Below are 19220 nucleotides of genomic sequence, written 5' to 3' on the forward strand. Positions count from 1 at the left end.
GAAACTTGGAGGCCACTCCAATGGTCTTCTCCCTGCTGGCCACATCCTCTAGGGAGCCTGGGGCTCATAGGCCTGAGGGGCACTGGGGGTGTGGGTGGGCCCAGGGGACCCACCGAGGCAGAGGGCTGACAGGTAAGGGTCTGGGCTCCTCAGGGATGTAAGGAAAAGGGCAGTGGTGCCAGCCTGGTGAGCTGGGCTTACAGCCGCCCCCCATGCACCCACCCATCCACACAGCGCTGGGCCGCAGCTTGGAGCTTCCTTCCAGTGTGAGCCGGCCACCCTGGGACGATCATTGCCCCCTTCCACCGGGACAGCCCCCACCCTCTGGCCCCACCCTCCCAGGACTCAACCCTACCGCCCTGCCACACTGCCGCCACCTTCCACATGCTTTCCTGCCTTTGCCCAGGATGCGGTGTTTCCACTGCTAAACTCGACTGCCCAATGTGATAGGCTTGGCTCACTGGCATTGGCCCCTGGCTGGTGCCAGAGGCTCTTCACGGGCACACCTGCTTCCTGCCCTGGGTCCCCGTGCTGGCCTGCCTGGCCGGGCAGGGCTGGCACACCGAAGTATCTCAGACGGAGTGTCCGTTCACAGTGAGATGGAGGCCTACAGGGCGTGGCCGCACAGGTGCCCCTGGCCTCCTGCCAGGGCTTGACTACCCCTTCTCCCTGCAGGTCCTGCCGGATACCCAGTCCCCGGCCCTCTGCCTCCCCATCCCTCGGAGACTGAGGGTCCCAGCAGGCCATGCAGCTGTGCCAAGGTATGGAGCCCCTCCCCAGCAAGGACAGACAGGGCCGCCCACCTAGCCGGGACCTTTCCTTGGAGGTCCCCCCTCAGAGCTCTGCTCCCAGAAGTTCCCCCAGGACTCCCCTCTCTGGGGGCTTCCGGTGCCCACTGAAACCTGCAAAGACATTTGGAGTCCAGCCTTTTGCCCTGACTGCCCTGGACGCACTGGCTGGAGGGGAAGTAGGAGGTGCAGAGCCCTCCTCTGGAGCCACGGTTTGCCAGAGTCCTGAGCACAGAGTGACACACACAGGCCGGCAGCTGCCCCTTGGAGGCAGTGGGACCAGCTGGCCTGCTGCCTGGGGGCCCTGGGGCAGCAACTGTCCTGACGCGTCTTCACCGTCCCCAGCCCGGCCTGCAGCTCCACGGCCATGCTCTGCCTGCCTCCCTCTGTCCTGGGAGGTGCCGGGAGGCAGCCCTGCTCAGCCCTTGGAGCTGTGCTGGGGAAAGCCCTCAAGGGGTGCTGAGAGCCTTTGCCTGAGGACTGGGGGCTTCCTGGAGGGTACAGCCACCCTGAGCCTTCCTAGGAGGTGTGCCTGGCCAGGTGGTGGTGTCCCTGTGCCCCCAGGTGACCCCTGAGGCCTGGAGAGAAAGGATGCAGGCCTCAACCCAAGAACCCACTGAAGACGGGGTAGAGGCCCAGCTGCCCCCACCCGCTGCACTTACAGTTCTGACCCCAGCACACCCACCCCATCCGGGGCACCTCCCATCCTTCCACCTGACGGACAGCTCCCCATTCCAACCTCAGCTCTTGGGCGCGTGGGCAGGTCTGAGGAGGACCTCTGTTAACCGTGGTGATTTTCAGCCTGGACTTCAGGAGTCCCTCCCCCGGTTTAGGCCACCGCCAGAAACCCACAAATGCCAGGCAGCCTCACTGACGGCCCATGGACGCCGGAGCCTGGCTGGGCACCTACACCTAGGGAGCAGGGCTGGGGCCTGTCCAGCAGGTGCGATGGGCTCCTGCAGATAAAACCACTGGAGTTTTGTTTTTTAATTTTGAATGCTGATGCCTTTAGGTGGCACTTTCTGTCCATAGTCCTCATGGGTTCCATGGCCCTGGTCTCCTGCCCTGTGGCTGACCCTCCTGCTGACTTCGGCTGACCAGCCCCAAGGGGACACCGCAGCCCATCCCCAGCCTGGCTCTCAACCTACCTACCACCCCCCATGCTCCCTACCACCTTTCCTACCACCCCCTGCACTCCCCCAGGGATGATCACCCTGTCTCACTGCTGCTTCCCCTTTGTGTTCCCGCAAGCGGGCCTTCTGCCGCTGTGAGCCTCGTTCTTTCTGGCGGTGCCCTCTGCCTTCCTGGTGAGCCAGGCCCATCCCCCCGTGTCACGGAGCAGAGCTCACTTCCGTCCTGCGGTGTGCCCTCCCAGCCCTGCCGGCGCTAGCAGTCCATGTCCCTGGCCCTCGAGACGTCAGGATGAGCCTCCGCCAAGCCCTGGTAGAGACCCGCTGAGGGAGGGTGAGGGTCCCACGGCCAAGGACCCCTGCCACAGGCAGCAGCCACCTTGTCAGCACTGGGGGACCTCCTAGGGGACCCCAGGAGACGGTGGGGAGATAGATTGTCCAGCACACAGCAGTTTGCACTGGCTTCGTCCTGTGTGCCCCACCCAGGACCACGGGCACAGGAGGGGTGACAGGTGTCTTTTACCAGGAGCCTGACAGCCTATGCTCCTTCAGGAGACCACACAGCACGGCCGACTCAGCTCCCAGCCAGCCCCTTGCCCACAGGCTGACCTCACCTCTCCACCCCTTGGGCTTTTCATGTGTAAAATGGGAGTAACCACGCAGATCAAAGTGGAAGAAACTGTCTATAGCTCTTAAAACAGTGCCCGGTGTTTGGAGAATATGCGAATTCTTTTTTTTTTTTTTTTTTAAGATTTTATTTATTTGACAGAGACACAGCGAGAGAGGGAACACGAGCAGGGGGAGTGGGAGAGGGAGAAGCAGGCTTCCTGCAGAGTAGGGAGCCCGATGCGGGGCTCGATCCCAGGACCCTGGGACCATGACCTGAGCCGAAGGCAGACGCTTAACGACTGAGCCACGCAGGCGTCCCTCGAATTCTTATTTTCTCACTTTTGCAAGTGTTCTGAACCCGGGGTCACACAACTAGAGTAGAAAATAAAATGGCCTGGCTCAAAGTAGGGTCAACCAGCATGAGGGAAAAAGGGAAGGACCAAAATGGAGTCGGAAGACTTCAGAGAGGAGGTGATGTCAGAATAGGGCTTTGAAGAATGAGTAGGAGTTTGCCAGTAAGTCCAAAGGCAAAATTTAGGTGATCTATTGGGAAGGGGGGGACTACTTAAGATTGGTCCCTTCATTTGTTCATTCTGTTACTCAGCAAGCCTTTAGCAAACCCTTTTCTGTGAGGTACTGGGGATACAGGGAGCATGCCACCGCCGGGTGGAAGCAGGTCGAGCACAGATGGCACTGAGCAGGGTTAGGTTAGGGCTCTGCTGGGGCTGCCCGGGGTGGGAGGTGGGCAAATGGACACTGCCCGCCTGCTGCCTGCCACGCTCTGGCCTCAAGAACTGCCCTGGCTTCTCTGCCCTCCCCACATCACCCAGGCCGGCAACCAGTCCCACCTTCAAGGAGGGAGACAGGCCATATCCTGCCCAGCCTGGGATCCGTGCATTTCCCATCACATGTGAGCACGTGGCCAGGGGCACGCTGTGTGTGGAGCACATCCTGGGTAGGCGAGAGTTGCCGCGGGTCCCCGGGGGCATCCGCCTCTGCACCCTCACCCCCTGCTGCCCACCCTTCTCTCTGTCTCCACATCTCCCTCTTCATTTGTCCCCCTGACTCTCCATCTTGCGCTCCCCTGGGTCCCTGGCCTGTGTGAGAGGGGCGGGACCGAGGTGGGGGCCGCGGCCTGGACCCCCGCCCTCGGGAGTCCTGCGAGCCCAGTGCGCACCAGGCTCCTGACGGCTTGGGGTGGGAGGCAGGGCGGGCGCCTAGGCCGCCGGGTTTGGGTCTGGCCTGCTTGCTGCTGTATTGATGGCCCGTCAGGGCAGCCCTGATTCCTGCGCTTTCAGTTAAAAGGTTTCTGTTGTTGTAGCTTATGCAGTTGCTCTGTTGCTATGGAAACGTGACATCAAAATGACGTTTCCCGTTTAAAAGCTTTTAACTAAATTCCTGCCTGTCAGATGTAGGCCCCATTTTGAGCGCGGAGCTGCCTTCCAGGAGTGGGGCTCCCGCCCTGGTGCGCAGGCCACAGGCCCCGCCTGAGTGCACTCTTTTAACCCCACAGGAGCCTGCAGCATGGCAGCGGCCGAAGTGCCCGGCTACCTCGTGTCCCCTCAGACAGAGAAGCACCGGCGCGCCCGCAACTGGACGGACGCGGAGATGCGTGGCCTCATGCTCGTCTGGGAGGAGTTCTTCGACGAGCTGAAGCAGACCAAGCGCAACGCCAAGGTGTACGAGAAGATGGCCAGCAAGCTGCTGGAGATGACCGGGGAGCGCCGGTTGGGCGAGGAGATCAAGATCAAGATCACCAACATGACCTTCCAGTACAGGTGGGCTCCGCGAGCTGCGAGCCGCGTGCCCCCACAGCCCGCACAGCCCGCACTCCCGCCCAGTGGCCGGCCGGCTGCGCCCAGGCTGCGGGGGCTGCCGCGGCCCCCCCAGAGCTGAGTCAGGGAGGCCTTGTGTGGGCAGAGCCCGGCCGTGAGATGGGGCCTGCACAGACTGTCTGTGCTGCCTCCCGTCACGGAGGCGGGGGAGCTGAGGCCCAGCCAGGTGGGCCTGGGGCGGTCAGCACCCTACCCCAGGCCCCTGCCCTGGTTGCCACCTGTAGGCGGCGTCCACTCGGCCTCCACATGCCCTCCTGCCAGCCGGGAGACCGCGGGCCAGCCGCTCAGGCGTGGCTTGGCTAAGCAGGGAAACTGAGGCCGGGGTGAGAAGGAGGCTCAGCCCCCAGGCCTGCAAGTCCCACCTGGTACTGACGCTCTGTCCTTTCCGGCAGCCGCCGAGCCCAGCTGCGAGTGCAGGTGGCACGGGCCACGGGCAGGGAGCGGGGTGTATGGTGGGGCTGATGTTGCAGTGCCCAGCAGGCCCCCACTTGTGGGAGGGGCCTTGTTTGTGGAACGAAGCAGTGGGGACCCAGGCCTGGCCCCCCTTCTGCCTCCACCCTCCCCACTGTGGCCACCCAGCCCTGGCAGCCTGAGGGGGGCCGCGGATGGGGTTCCCGGGCGGGGGAGCTCTGGTACCTGTGGGGGGAGCCAGCTACAGCCCCACAGGCCCAGCACCTCGGGCTGTGTGGCAGCCAGGCCTGTCTGCGGACGGTCACTGTGTGCAGAGGGTCCTGGGCGTGGCCAAGGTCACAAGTGTGGAGTGGGTCACGGGCAGGGCAAAGGTCACTGGCAGGGCTAGGGTCGTGGTCAGGCTACGGTCTTGCTGGGGGACAGGTCGCCCCGGAGCTGGGGGCTGTGGAAGAGCAGCAGTGAGAGTGGGGGGCCGTAGGGTATACTGGCAGGGGTGGGCCTGTCAGTGTCCCCGAGAGGTGCACGTGCCCAGCGGCTTCCAACCCCGGCCGCCTCCGCCCGCCCTAGTGGCTGCCGTGAGCAGGGGCCAGAGGTGCAGTCAAGGCTGGGTGTAGACAGGGCGTGCAGTCTTGCCCTGGGCACCTCGAGAGGACCCTCCCGGCCCGCAGCTCCCAGCCCGTCTGGGGCCTGGAGACGTGCAGAGGCTCGCAGGGCCCCTGACACCCCGTCGGCTGTTTCCATGGCCCTTGGAGGAGTAGTTCCAGAGCCTGCACCTGCCCGAAGGCCCATCTCCACCCACAGCCCCAGCTCCCAGGCAGGCCCAGGGGCCAGAAGGGAGGCAGCCACTAAGGGCCCGAAGGCCTGGTTCACAACGTAAACAATGTTCAGTTCCAGCCACCAGCTTGTGATGTGAGGGCTGAGTTGTCTGTAGACGTGTGTGTTCCTGTTACCCTCTCCTCCTTGCACACGGCGCGTCCCTCTGTGCCTGGTGAGGGGGCTGCCCGTCTGACTCAGGAATTCATGGGCTCTGATTGGCGTCTGGGCGAGTTATTCATTATTTATCCTGAGAGACTTCTTCAGAGTCCCAGGGGAGGTGTTCTGTTCCGTTCCTGAAGGTGGGGGATGTGGGCCAAGAAGGTCCTAGGAGAGGAGGTTGCAGCAGAGCAGGGGCCTGGGCCCTCCGGCAGGGCTCCACTCCAGACGCTGCAGTCTGCTGCTGGGGGGAAGGACTGCATGCGTATACAACACTTCAATTTCCCATTCCCTGAGGGGGAAACTGAGGCCTAGAGCAGAGGAGGGACTTGCCCAAGGCCACACAGCCTTTAACAGGCTGATGCTTTCATTGGTTGACTAGTTCTTTATCTGTTTCCCCCCACCCACACCCCGAAAGCCTCCCACAGCAAAGTCTTTTCTTGTTTTTTCACTGTAGCTCTTTACATATTAGGGTTGTCAGGCTGAGGAAGCCTGAGGGGGTAGCCAGGTTCCATGGAGCATGGTCTCTTGGAATACCCTACCGGGGTCTCCTGTGCCAGAGCCAGGCCTTCCCTCATTTCTCCAAGGAGTAGCCTGGCTTGAGTGGTCAGAACAAGCACAGGGGGGCGTCTGGAGGGGCTGGAGGGAGCCTAGGCAGAGGCTGGGTGTGGGCCCCAGGTGCAGTCCTCTACTGCATGCACCTGGAATCTGTGCAGGCCTCCAGGGTGATGGATGGTCCTGGGGTCGGGAGACGGAGCAGCCATGCCTTTCCCTCTGTGGCTTGTCCCTGGCTTTCTACTGAGGACATTCTGCTTGGTGGATGCTGGCCTTGGCTTGCTGCCCTGAGCCACAGACCCCCTTGCCGTCCAGGTGGGCCCGTTTGCTGAAGGCAACTCGTTCAGATGGTCAGCTGAGTGTTTCCAGTGACCAGTGTGACCAGGGGCCCACGCTGGCAGGAGCCCCACATCAGGAGGCAGGAGCCATCCGGCCACAGGGGTCTCTTATAGCTTGAGGGCCTTCCTACTTGGGAGGAGCATGGGGCAGGAATGTAGGGGCCACAGACTAAGGCTGGATCTGATGGGGCAGACAGAAACGCCCCTCCCCCCCCACCCAGTTGTGGCCTCCTTCCTGGCCTGGCCAGGGCTTCCCAGCTCTCCTGCAGCCATGTCTCCCATCCCTGAGCCCCCAGAATTCGGCCAAGCCCCAGGGACCTACAAGGCCTGTCTGCAGGGAAGGGCAGGACACAGGGCTGGGCGGGGTCCCCGTCCATGGTGGGCAGAGCTATGCTGTGCATACCCATGGCCCTGGAGTCTAAGTAGGGATGCTGCTGCCTCCTGGTATCTTCAGCCAAGAATGTTATCTGGTCAGTTTGCTGTTTGCCAGGAACATTGTCTTATTAAATTATTAAATTCTCCCTAAAGCTTACGAGGAGTTTACTTTGCTCATCCCCTTTTACTGATGTGAAAATGGAGGCTCAGAGAGGTTAATGAACCTGCCCAAGGTCACATAGCAGAGTGGTGGAGATGAGACACAGCTCAGATCTGTGGGACGCTGAAGCCTGCGCCCTTAACTCCTGTGGTTCTCGCTTCTGAGGCGTTTTCTTTAGAAAAACAGATTTCTTCTATTTTGACTCCTTATGTTTGCATTATACGATACTTGTAATGCTATTTTATTCCTGTGTTTACTTTATTATTGCTGGTGAACCTACTTAAAAGCAGTATCTGTTCCTTGTAGGGAGTGTAGAAACTACAGACCAGCAAGGACAGAGGCAGCTCCACGCAGGGTCCCGGCGCTCACACGGTCGTGTCCACGTGTGGGCCGCGTGTTTCTGGCGCCCACCGTGGGGTAGGTCCCCAGCCCGACTTCTTTCCGAGTCTCATGTCACCTTGGCCCTGGAGCCTGGCCAGTTTTTCCGGGGAGGCTCTCTGGCCAAGAGTGGTTCCCCGGGGCCCCGCAGCCGAGGGCCAGGCGGGACAGGCCGGGGGCAGCTCCGTCTCTCACCCTTGGCTCTTGTGTCTCTCGTTTCAGGAAATTAAAATGCATGACAGATAGCGAGTCCGTCCCGCCCGACTGGCCCTATTACCTAGCCATTGATAGGATTCTGGCCAAGGTCCCCGAGTCCTGTGATGGCAAAGTGCCGGACGGCCAGCAGCCGGGGCCCTCCGCGTCCCAGACCGAGGCGTCCTTGTCGCCGCCTGCTAAGTCCGCCCCTCTGTACTTACCGTATGACCAGTGCTCCTACGAAGGCCGCTTCCAGGACGATGGCTCCGACAGCTCCTCCAGCTTACTGTCCCTTAAGTTCAGGTGTGTCTTCCTTCCCTGCCCCCACCTCCAGCAGAGGGGCCAGGAGCCCAGCGGCCAGAGGAGGGGCTGGGAGCGCTGAGGGCCGGCAGCTCCCGGGGCAGTGGCCTCCTCTCCGTCCCTGGCTGGCTGCAAAGGCCTAGGTGGTATGCAAGGGCCTCCAGGGACGGGGCGGCCTCAGACAGGCTGGCCTCGGACGGGGCGGCCTCAGACAGGCTGGCCTCGGACGGGGAGGCAGGAGGTATTGAAGTGCGGGCCATCATGTCCATAGTCTGGGTTCATCTCCTGGCTCCATCACTTTGTGGCTGTGTGGAAAGTCCTTGACCTCTCTGGGCCTCAGTCTCCCTCTGTAAAATGGGGATAAATCAGCACTTTGTCTAAGTGTCATGAGAGAGAAGGGACACAGAGGAAGACCAAGTGCCCCACCCCCACCAACCCCCAGTTTCTGGCTCCTGGGCTCCCTGTCACCCCCTAGCAGACCCCACCCTGGGGTCCTCCTCCCTGCCCTGGCGAGGCTGGCTGGGAGGGGCATGGGCTGAGCCCCCGGAGTGTGCTCCTCGGCTGGTGGCAGTGTGCATGCCCGTCCCCTCTGCCCTTCGCAGACGTCCTGCTAGGCCAGCACCGGCTGCGTGAACCCACCCTCAGGATGCCCACTGACAGGTGTGCAGGAGACACAGCCGGTGGTGTGCAGGCCCGGCAACCAGAGGAGGGACATTTGGGGTCGGCTTTCAGGGGTGAATAGGAGTTGGCCATTTGGGGAAGAGAAGGCAGAGAGCAGGTGGAGCACTGGCCTTCAGGTCTGTCAGACGGCGTGAGGTGAGGAGGGTCTGGGGGAGTCGGAAATCAGGGGCTGCTGCTCAGTTTGTCCAGCGCCCCTTCCCTGGAGCAAAGACCCCAGACAAGAGTGCCTTTGTGACGGCCAGACGGAATCAGCTGGAAACCTGAGGTTTATGGCCAGATGTGTCCGTGGATTGACCCGGTTCCCGACTCGCGGCTGCCCCAGCCACCGCACCAGGGCTGGGACACGGGAGCCGCTGGGGCGCCGTTCTGCTTCGAAGCACAGGGCCCAGACGAGGGGACTGGCAAGGTCTTGGGGGTACTGGTGGGGTGTGGCCAGTGAGACCAGGGATGCTCACCACCCCGGGGCAGAGAGCACAAGGCAGGGCCATGGCGCGGGCTGAGGTTCCGGGCCCGGGGGAGAAGCCGCAGCGCCCCCCACCCACCAGCCCTCCTCGTCTCTCCCTGCATGTGGCCACTGCCCCCGAGCCCCACACTGGGCCTGTGGGTTCAGCACGCGCTCAGTGGGTTCAGGGGTGCTCTTGTGGTATGGTGTACCCTGTCTACGCAGGCTACGGGTGTTTGGATGGCCCTGGGACCCAGGTCACCTGATTGCCTCGAGTCCCACAGGGTGGCAGTGCCTGCGGCCCCTGTGGCCCCCTCCTGTCACAGCGGGAGAGCTGCAGCCCCTCCTCACCACTGCCCAGGGCCTCCACTTCCCACGTGTCCACCGCGGTGGTTGGGAGAGTCGGGCGGGTGGAGCCCCGACCCTGCGGCCCGCCATCCCCACGCCGGCACTGTCCTTCCAGGTCGGACGAGCGGCCCGTGAAGAAGCGCAAGGTGCAGAGCTGCCACTTCCAGAAGAAGAAGCTGCGGCTGCTGGAGGCCATGCTGGAGGAGCAGCGCAAGCTGAGCCGTGCCATGGAGGAGACGTGCCGGGAGGTGCGCCGCGTGCTGGACCAGCAGAACCTCCTGCAGGTGCAGAGCCTGCAGCTGCAGGAGCGCATGATGAGCCTGCTGGAGAAGATGATCGCCAAGTCCAACGTGTAGGCTGCCGGGCGGGTAGGCGGGCGGGCAGCCAGGGCCAGGCAAGCCGACCACACGACACGGGCCAGCCGGGCCAGGCCGGGTCCCGGAGGAGGCAGACGGCCTCCTGCTGGCCCCTGGGGCTGCTCCCGGTTCGGACTTCCCCGCATGGAAGCCGCTCCTCAGACACAGGCCGGGGACTCCAGGCTCACTCTGGGGCCATTCCCTAGTAAGAACTCCTAGCATCTGTTCTCCAATACCGTCACTATCAGTGATACTTGAAATGGCTTTTGATATCAAATGTGTAATTTTTCATAACTCCCTGGAAGCAGAGTTCGCTTTTCTCAGCTCAGAGGGAATGCACCAGGTTGGTCTATTCCAAAAACAAAAGCGAACAGAAACAGGCTGGTGGCAGCTTTGCGCCCAGAACAGAAACCCTCCCTAAAGGGGAAGGGGAGACAGCTGTTTCATCCCACACCAGAGTCCATAGCGTCTTTCAGAGCTAGCCTCTGACACCAGGGCGAACCCCAAAGAGCCCGCGAGAATGCTAACAAAGCAAGGACAGCTGCCCACGTGTACCACCCGGTTCGGTTTTCTAGGCCCGGGATGTTGCGCTGATGAGACGGAGACCTGGCCTCACGCACTCACACTCCAGTCGGGCAGGCCCTCTGGATCGGGACCCGCGGTGCAGGGCCGAGCAGGGGTGCGGCGCCCCAAGCTGTGAGACAAAGCTCACCTCCCTGCACCCCCCCGTCACCAGGGGGAAAACCTTTCCAGACACTTCTCTATTGAATTCCTCCTAAGTGTTGTCGGCCACTGGGGCTTTTGGTCCCCGGCTGCAAAGACAAAGGGCTCCCTGCCTGGGACCAGCATGTTGCTGCCCACACAGCAGGGTTCTGAGGCGACACGGCAGGTAACGTGGTTTGACTTACGGTCTAGGAAAACTCCTGACAGCTCCTGAGCAGACCTGTGGCGGGTGGGGTGAAGGCAGAGGTCCTGCCAGGAGGCTGTCACAGTCATCTGACGCTGCAGTGGTCCTTGAAGCCAGCTGCCCGTGGTCGCCCAGGTGGTGCCGAGGCCAGCCCCAGGCCCGGCTGCAGTGGGCAAGAGGCTGGGCGGCCGTGGAGCCCAGAGGGGCAGGATGTGCCCGGCTCAGCCACTTCGGGGACCTCCTCAGCGTAGTGCCGTGGACTCAAACCATGCTGCTTTGGGACCAAAGGCAATAGTTTGGTGAACGTGTAACAGGCAGTTCTGCTGAAGTGTGAACTTGCCGTATTTCTGCCAAAACATGCGGTGTTCCCGCCAAGGCCAGTGTCAGCTAGCAGCACGATATCACCGCAGCTGTGGGGGGAGGCGTGCATGGAACAAGCCCCAGCACCCCACTGCAGGGGAGACCCTGGGGCGTCGCGTGCTGAAGACCCGAGCCAGGGGCTGGTTGCAGGCACAGGAAGCAGCTGCCTCTGAGACAACATGCCCCAGTGAGAACTTGGTCGTTTGACAGATACTGGGCCACTGGATGGATCCCCGTCCGAGCAGCCATGCCCGAGGGTCACCGAGGTGGCAACAGACTGCGGCTCTGGGTGACCGTCCTGGTGCTTCTGGAGCTGGTGCCGTGGCCGTGACGCGCACCAGGGTTTCCATAGCAGTGGAAGGCCGCGGTTGCAGTATGTTACATAGCATTTTTGCCTTTGAACTTAGAGGCCGTTCGCACTGTTTTATTTTCCCAGCTTTCTCTTTGAGTGTGGGGTCAGGGCTCGCTCTCTCCATGTGTCACGGAGTCGGTGCTGTCTTACGCTCCGCTGGACTGGAGCGGAGCCGGTGCGGACCGGCGGAGGTCAGCCGCGCGACCGCCCATGTCACGCCCTTCGTAAACCGTGTGTCCATCGCGAGTTTCTGATTTCTTCTGTAGTTATCGGTCCGTTAAGGTGGGGAAGTGGCTATATCAGTAAACGCTAAGCTATTTGATAAGATCCAGCAAGACAACCTGTACCAAAAATGGAAATCGGGAACCAGACGAACAAGCTTGCTTTCACCTTTATTATTTAACATTGGTATTTTTAGCTAATGCATTAAGACAAACAAAATAAGCAGGATAACAGAAAATTACCTTTATTTTCAGATGATATTTTTATATTCCCAGGAAGGAGATATACAAGAGATCAAAAGCTCTTTAAACCACCTTGAACCTGTGAATTATGAGAATGGAATATTCCGTTCACAGTCATGATTGAGAACCGCAGGGAATCTATGAACGAGTTTAACCAGAATGGTCCAGGATTGACACGAAGGAAACTGTGTGGTTTTATTGTAAAATCTAAAACAATTCCTGAGCATGTGGAGAAACCACATGCTCCTAAAAGCTCCAAAGTAAAGTGTCATCATTTTATTAATGTAATTCCAACAATATTCTCAATAACATTGTGGGTTTTTGTTTTGAAATGGAAGAAAGTTGTTTATTTTTTTTAAGGGGGCCCCACACCCAGCGCAGAGCCTGACACGGGGCTTGAACTCACGACCCTGAGACCATGACCTGAGCTGAGATCAAGAGTCAGATTCCTAACGGACTGAGCCACGGAGGTGCCCCTGAAGGAAGTATTTTTAAGTTCGAATGAAAAAGAAATGAGGGCAAAGGGAATGAGGCTAAAGGATGGAAGGAGACCTGCAGGGCCTCACGAAGCGCCGGGAAATGCAGAATAAAACGCGAGCGTGCCATCGTACACCCCTGCGGCCGGTGTGCCGTCTGCCAGGGTCAGAGCTGGAAAACCATCAGGAGACAGAAACAGACTCCGCGAGGGGGAGCGGAACATGTCACGAGCCGGCGGGAGCGGTGGGGCTTCATCCCACAGGCTGGAGACGCGCTTGCTGGTTGGTGCCCAGGGTAGGGGCCTCGGTGCCAGCAGGGCCACTCCACGCTCTAGGAGAGACTGAAGATGTCACCGCCTGTGTTCCTGTGGGTCCTCACTACCAATACTAACCCTAAGAGACGACCGTACTAGAAATCAAGCCCAAGACTTAAAAACTGTACTCATTTAAAAATAACAATAAACCCATTACATGTTGACATAAACAACAATTGCATGAAAAATACATTTTCCCAAACAAAAGGTTTTCACGAGAAGAGGGGTATGTATTACACGCCCTACGATCTCTGGCTTGGGAGAAGGCCGCGGGCTGCCCTGACCACCGCCCCGACCGGCTCCAGACTCGGTCTGCCACGGGACGTGCGAGTCTCAGCGGGACATCCGGCGCTGCCCCGATGGGTATTTGGAAAAGAAAGGGATCTTTTACTAACGCGTGCAGGTCGCTGTGGACACCCCTCCTGGAGGACCCTGGCCATGCAGCTGGTCGCCATGTGGACTCAGCCCGCCAGCGCTTCCAGAGCTGTGTGGCGCCCGGGGGAGCCCCGCTCGCCGCGCTCCCGTACCGCCGTGTGCCGGGCCCGTGGAACATACCACTCCACCAGGTCAGGCCAGGCTTCTGTGCCCACAGCGCGGCAGACGCCAGCAGAAACGCACTCTTGTCGCCCTCCTGGGGCAAGTTGTCAGGCTCGGGCCGTGGAGGTGGCTCCTTCGAAGTTCTGATCTTGGCACAAGAGCCGGAATTTTGGCGCTGGTCACCACGACCACGTGGTGACGCAGGGGCAGCTGTCCATTTCCAAGAGACGCACGAGTCCCTTCAGGTAAAAAGCGTGTTTCCGTGGAGAGCGTGTCCAGGTGTCCTTCGGCGGTAGCGGGACGATGGCGCACGGGCTGCTCCCCCGACGGCGTCGCGCTGAGGGTGGGACCAGAGTGTGTCACACAGAATATTAGAAAGATGTGCCCAAGGGCCAAGGTTTAGTAAAATCAGTACGCGTCACTGCCTCATCAGGGACGCTCTTGGGAAACTGGTGTTTTTCGCGTGTGTGTGGTGGGAGGGACGCAGGACCCTTGGCCGGGGTTTTGGTGCCCGTCCTGATTCTCGCCGAGGACCCAGCACTGCGCATGGCAGCACGCTGAAGATGACCGAGGGCGTTTTTCTTCCGTAACAACTGTTTGGGGCTCAGGGACATTCGGTGGCCCACAGACCACAGTCCCTTTCGGGGGAGGCCCAGGCACGTGTGCGAGGCAACGGGGATGAGAACATGCACGGTGGCCTTATTTGTCGCTGGGTGTCCTGGGAAGCTCCGAGTGTCCCGCGGCGGGGACAGGGGTGAGGAGAGGCGCTGAGGCCTGTGTGCGTCCTCCCCCACCCTGATGGCCCCTGTGCGCTGAGGCCCAGAGGAGGCCCTGCCTCCCTCCCTCTAACCTCTGTCTTGCTGACCCCCTGCGGTGTGCCCGGAATGGGGAGTCGGTGGTTGTAAAACAGGGGCTTGACGATGGGGGTGGGGAGACACCCCGAACAAAGACAGTGGGTTCGGAGCTGGAGGGGCCGCGCTTCGGGGAGAACCAGCACCAGAGGGGCTGCTAGAAACGCGAGAGTCGGCCTCCCGGGAGCCAGCTGAGCAAGTCTGGGGCGGGAATTCGGTGAGGTGGGAGCCCACACGTTCCCGCCGGGGAAGCAGGCCGACAGGACCTTCCTGGTTTCCGTCAGCGTCCCCGTGCTGACTGGCCCTGAGCCAGCTGCCATCGCCAGGCTCCGAGTCCGGACGCTCACAGCACACGCAGGCGCAGCCCCCACCCACCTCCGGTGGGCCCAGTGGGACCCCGCACCAACCCCCAGGTCGCCTACCCACTTCCTGAAGGTGTAACTGGACCGAAGAACAGGCCCATCCCCTGAATGGCCCCGGAGCCACCTTACCTTCCAGGAGTGTGGATTCCCGGCGCATCTCGGGTCGGCTTCCAAAGACAGATGTGTCTTGGAGGACAACGGGGGACTCTTCAGCTCGGTCGTGGGGACACCCTTTGCTGCTGCTATCCCACGTGAGGTGTGTTTACTGGAGCAGATCCACAGGCCCACAACCAGCGCTTTCCGCCCCCCAGGAGCAGAGGTCCCGGATGGGGGCCTCGTGGGCACTAGCTCAACATCACTGCTTCCTTCCAAGGTGGTATCAGTCCCCTGCTGCGTGCCATTGCCTTCGGGGACCCCCACCGTCTCGTGTTTACGCACAGTGGTGACCCCACCACTGGGTAAAGGCAGGGGAAGAGGAGGGAGCAGGTGCAGGGGCCTCACGGTGAACCACGCATGCGTGTCGGGAGAGGAGGGAGGAGAGAACCCCGGAAAATGCAGGGGTCATCCTCCCAGGGGGGCTGTGGGACTTCGGTGGCCCCCAGAGCGACGGCCACTCACTGGGGCGAGGGTGCAGGGCGTGCTGGCCTCTGCGGGGCTGGGCAGCCACACGAACCTCACTGTGTCCCGTGGACGCTCCGACCACAGCTGGGAGTGGGCCGGGGCGGGCGGAGGACGCCCTGCAGTTTGGGCGCTGGCCACACCGTCTTTGGCAGGTCACCGGTCTCCTTTGGAAAACAGCTCTTGGTGCGGGGGTTTCTGGCGCTCACGCGACCCTGGGACTCCTTCTGGTCACCAGGGAGCCCCTTCCTGGTTACCCTGGTGTGCGTGTGTGACATGGTCGGGAAGAGGAGCCGGCGGGCACGTGTGTGTGTCTCCGCACCCAGCCTCTGCACCCGCCCCGTTCAGGGTCATGGACACCTTCCTGGGTGCCGTCGTGCGGCAGCTCCCCTGCCGACGGACAGATCCTTCCCAGCTCTCGGCCGTGGTGCGGAGGACATCCTGTGTGCGCTTGTGCACGCTAGCGAGCGTTCTTAGAACCAGACCAGACAGCTCTAGGGGAACGGAAAGTTGGCCAGGAAAGTCCCCGCGTTCCGCTCCGTGGCTCGCGGGTGAGGGAGGGGTCTGGTGTCACAGCACCGACTGCAGACGAGGCTGGCTCTGCACTCCCCAGTGGTTTTGCAATTTTCCTTAAAAATAAGCTGCCCAGGGATGCCCGGCTGGCTCAGTGGGTGAAGCGAGTGACTCTCGGTCTCGGGGTGGTGAGTTCAAGCCCCACACTGGGTGGGGAGATTACTAGAAAATAAGCTTTAAAAATCAATCAATAAATTGCCCCCACGTGTGTGTGTCTCCATCCACAGTCTGCATTCTGTCCGTTAGTGATGATTTCCACCCTTGTGTCAACACATCACTGTCTTAACTACGGTAAGTGTTGAGGTCTGACATCATACATCTTTCAGCCTTGTTACTCTTTTTACAAATCGTTTGGACAGTTGAAGTCCTTAGCATTTCCACCTAGTTTTTTAAATGCAGTAAAAGACACACAACATAAAATCTACCACTTTAACCATTGCTGAGGGTCTAGTTTAGTGGCAGCAAGTCGGTTCCCACAGTGGCGTGCCCCTGCCCTCCACCCTCCCCGACTGGCCCTGTGTCCCCGGGGAGCAGCACCCCCCTTCTCTGCTCCCGGCCCTTGACACCCGGTGCCCTACTGTCTGTCTCCGGGCACTTGATTCCCCCAGGCCGTCATGTGAGTGCAGTGTGTCTGGCATGGCGTTCTCCACGTTCACCCGTGTGGCGGCAGGTGCACCGGCCCGCTTGCGCACCGACAGAGCACGAGGGTCCCCTCTCCCCACGTCCTCGCCAACATTGGTTCTTTCTGGTCTTTGTGACGAGAGCTGTCCTAACGAGGTGAGGTTCTGATTGCCATTTCCCTGCCATGAGTGATGCTGAGCATCTTTTCGTGCTGGCCATCTGTGTGTCTTCTTTGGAGAAAGGTCTATTCAGATCCTCGGCCCATTTTTTAATTAGATTTTTTTTTCTGTGTGAGTTGTAACTAGCACGTATTTTTGTGCAGTCGGTTCCTAGTGCGGGATTTTGCAGGATCAAAAGGAATTGTCAAAATGCCTTCCCAAGATGCTGTCTGAACCATGTCAGACCCTAAAAAAAGATGAAAATGTCCCAGTTCCTGCCCGAACCAACCAAAGCCTTAATACCAACCTGATTCTTAAAAAAAAAACCAAAACAAAAACACAGGAAAATAAAGTGAAAATTCTAAATAAAATACTAGCAAATATAAGACACCACAACAAAGTAAGGCTTCTTTGAGAAAAGTGAGGGCCTTCCCAGTCAGAGAACCTCCAGCAGAACTACCAAACTCACCAAGTCTGCGTGGGGGACGCCATCGGATTGCATCGCGCACACGGTCCCTTGAAAAGCTCTCATCATGACAGGACTTGCAGGGAAAGGGACGCAGACGACGCACCCCCCCCACCCCCCGCCCCTCAGCCAGCCAGCGAGTGACAGCCACGCCCCGTAGGACTGTCATTGTGGGTCTGCATCGGCCAAGGACAAAGTCATGGTGCGAACATTGGAAAAGGAGAGGCAATGATTATCTGTTTTCGCTAACGACATGATCATAAAACCAGGAAACTTGAAATATTTAACAAATCCTACTAGATTAATAAGCGATAAATAAATAAAATTAATACATAAAATTCCTTTTTTCTATATTATTAATAACTGGTTAGAAACGGGAAAACTCCCATTCATAACAACCAAAGCTATGAAATGCTTACAAATAAACGGAGCTGGAGAGGACTCTAATCATAGTAAGGAACAGAGAGGGACACCTGGGCAAAAGGTGTGACGCCGCGTCCCTCGGGGGGATGTCCCCGGGGGGTAGGATGTCTCTCAGGAGGACGTCACTTGGTGGGAAGGATGTTCCTGGGGGGAGGACGTCCCTGGGGGAGAGAGGACATCCCGGGGGCTCATGTCCCTGGGGAGAACCTTGCCTGACACAACACATTCTTTCCTGTCTCCCCACTTCCGCCTATAAATGGCTTCCGTTTTGTGCATCTCCTTGGACCCCTTTCTGAGATGAGACACCGCTTGGTTCATGAATCATTACGTGAAGCCAATTAGATCTTCAAACGTACTCAGCTGAATTTTGTTTTTTCACAGATAAAACCGAACATTCAGGGCCACGTGGACTTGCCTCAGGTAGAGACTAGTGTTGGTGGGGAAAGATCCAGAACGGGCCAACCTACCCGGACTTGGGATTTGACACACGTAGGGGCAGAGACCTCCATACCCAGCGTTCGGTGGTCTGTGGTTGTTCGTGACTGGCAAGGAGACAGGGACAAATGTCTTATAACCTTCTACAAGGTTCATCTCCGATGGATTAAAGATGTAAATGTTAAAAGTGGAAAACGGGGCGCCTGGGTGGCTCAGCTGGTTAAGCGGCTGCCTTCGGCTCAGGTCATGATCCTGGAGTCCCGGGATCGAGTCCCGCATCGGGCTCCCTGCTCGGCGGGGTGTCTGCTTCTCCCTCTGACCCTACCCCCTCATGTGCTCTCTCTCTCTCTCTCAAATAAAATCTTAAAAGTGGAAAACATGTAGAAGAAATTTTGGAAGAACATATGACCTCGGGGCCAAGACCTCTCTGATGAGACAAATCATAAAAGGAAAAAGTGGCCTAATTTGATTAATAAAATTTCCAAAATGGCATATGACGAAGAGCTTTAAAAACTCTGGTGATGTGCGGTAGATGGCAAGGCCTATAGGAGGCAGGACAGACAAAGGAGCTCCTACTTGTAAGTGCCTGTGCACGGGCTGGGGGGCCGCGGCCCAGCCACTCCCCCCCAGGCAGGGCTGGACTCCCTCCCCAGCCCCCCCAGGCCCCCTCTGTCCCCCAAGAGCGGGTAGGGCCGCCTCTCCCAGGACCTGCCTTCCCTCTTCTGGGGAAGAAGCTCGGCCTCTCGAAGGGCCCGAGGTGGATTTCTGACACTGTGTTTTCTGGAGTGTTCTATCCATGCTCTCTGTGCTGGGAGCCATGTTTCCCAGGATCCTTCCCTGCACGGTTCCAGGGTAGATGGGGTCCAAGGTGAGCTTCGAGTGCGGCTTGGGAGGCAGAAGTGATGGAGACGCCATGGGGATCTAAAGGCTTCAGGTGGTCAGGGCTGTGGGACAGTCAGGGCTGAGGGTCAGGGCTGTGGCGTGGGCAGGGCTGGGGGTCAAGGGTGTGATGTTAGGGGTGTCAGTGTGTGATTCTGCACCCAACTCTGTTGTGTTTTCCCCGACATCATCAAGCAATTGTCTGACACCAACTGAGTGTCCCCCCCAATCTAACTCAGTCCGACAGTCTCCTCCTGGAGGAGGCGTCAGACCCCACGGGGAAGGGCTCAGTCCCATGAGGCCGCCCCTCCACTTAAGACCCCACAGTCACCCACGCTCTGACCGCCGGCCTGCGGATCCCAGGGTCCCACGGCCCCCTCCTTGGGTTCGACCATTTCCTGGAGCAGCTCGCGGAGCCCGGGAGAGCATGTTGTGCACGGGGTCACTGGTTCATGATAAAAGGATGTCGCTCAGAGCAGCCAGCCGGGGGAGAGGCTCTCCAGGCCCGCACCCTCCCGCACCTGTATCTTTGGGGTCACCAGGCCGGGCGC

General features: G+C 59.6%; 1 protein-coding gene across 1 annotated transcript; it reads left to right on the forward strand.

The window, feature by feature from the left end:
* The first annotated feature begins 682 nt into the window (after window positions 1-682).
* Window positions 683-17982, forward strand: MSANTD1 (Myb/SANT DNA binding domain containing 1). The gene is made up of 4 exons (XM_027597354.2): window positions 683-761; window positions 4041-4305; window positions 7774-8049; window positions 9633-17982. Exons 1-4 carry the CDS (start codon window positions 746-748, stop codon window positions 9871-9873), a joined length of 798 nt encoding a protein of 265 aa, XP_027453155.1. The 5' UTR covers window positions 683-745; the 3' UTR covers window positions 9874-17982.
* The last annotated feature ends 1238 nt before the right edge of the window (window positions 17983-19220 follow it).

Source organism: Zalophus californianus, chromosome 2 (assembly GCF_009762305.2).
Source record: "Zalophus californianus isolate mZalCal1 chromosome 2, mZalCal1.pri.v2, whole genome shotgun sequence".
Lineage (NCBI taxonomy): Eukaryota > Metazoa > Chordata > Mammalia > Carnivora > Otariidae > Zalophus > Zalophus californianus.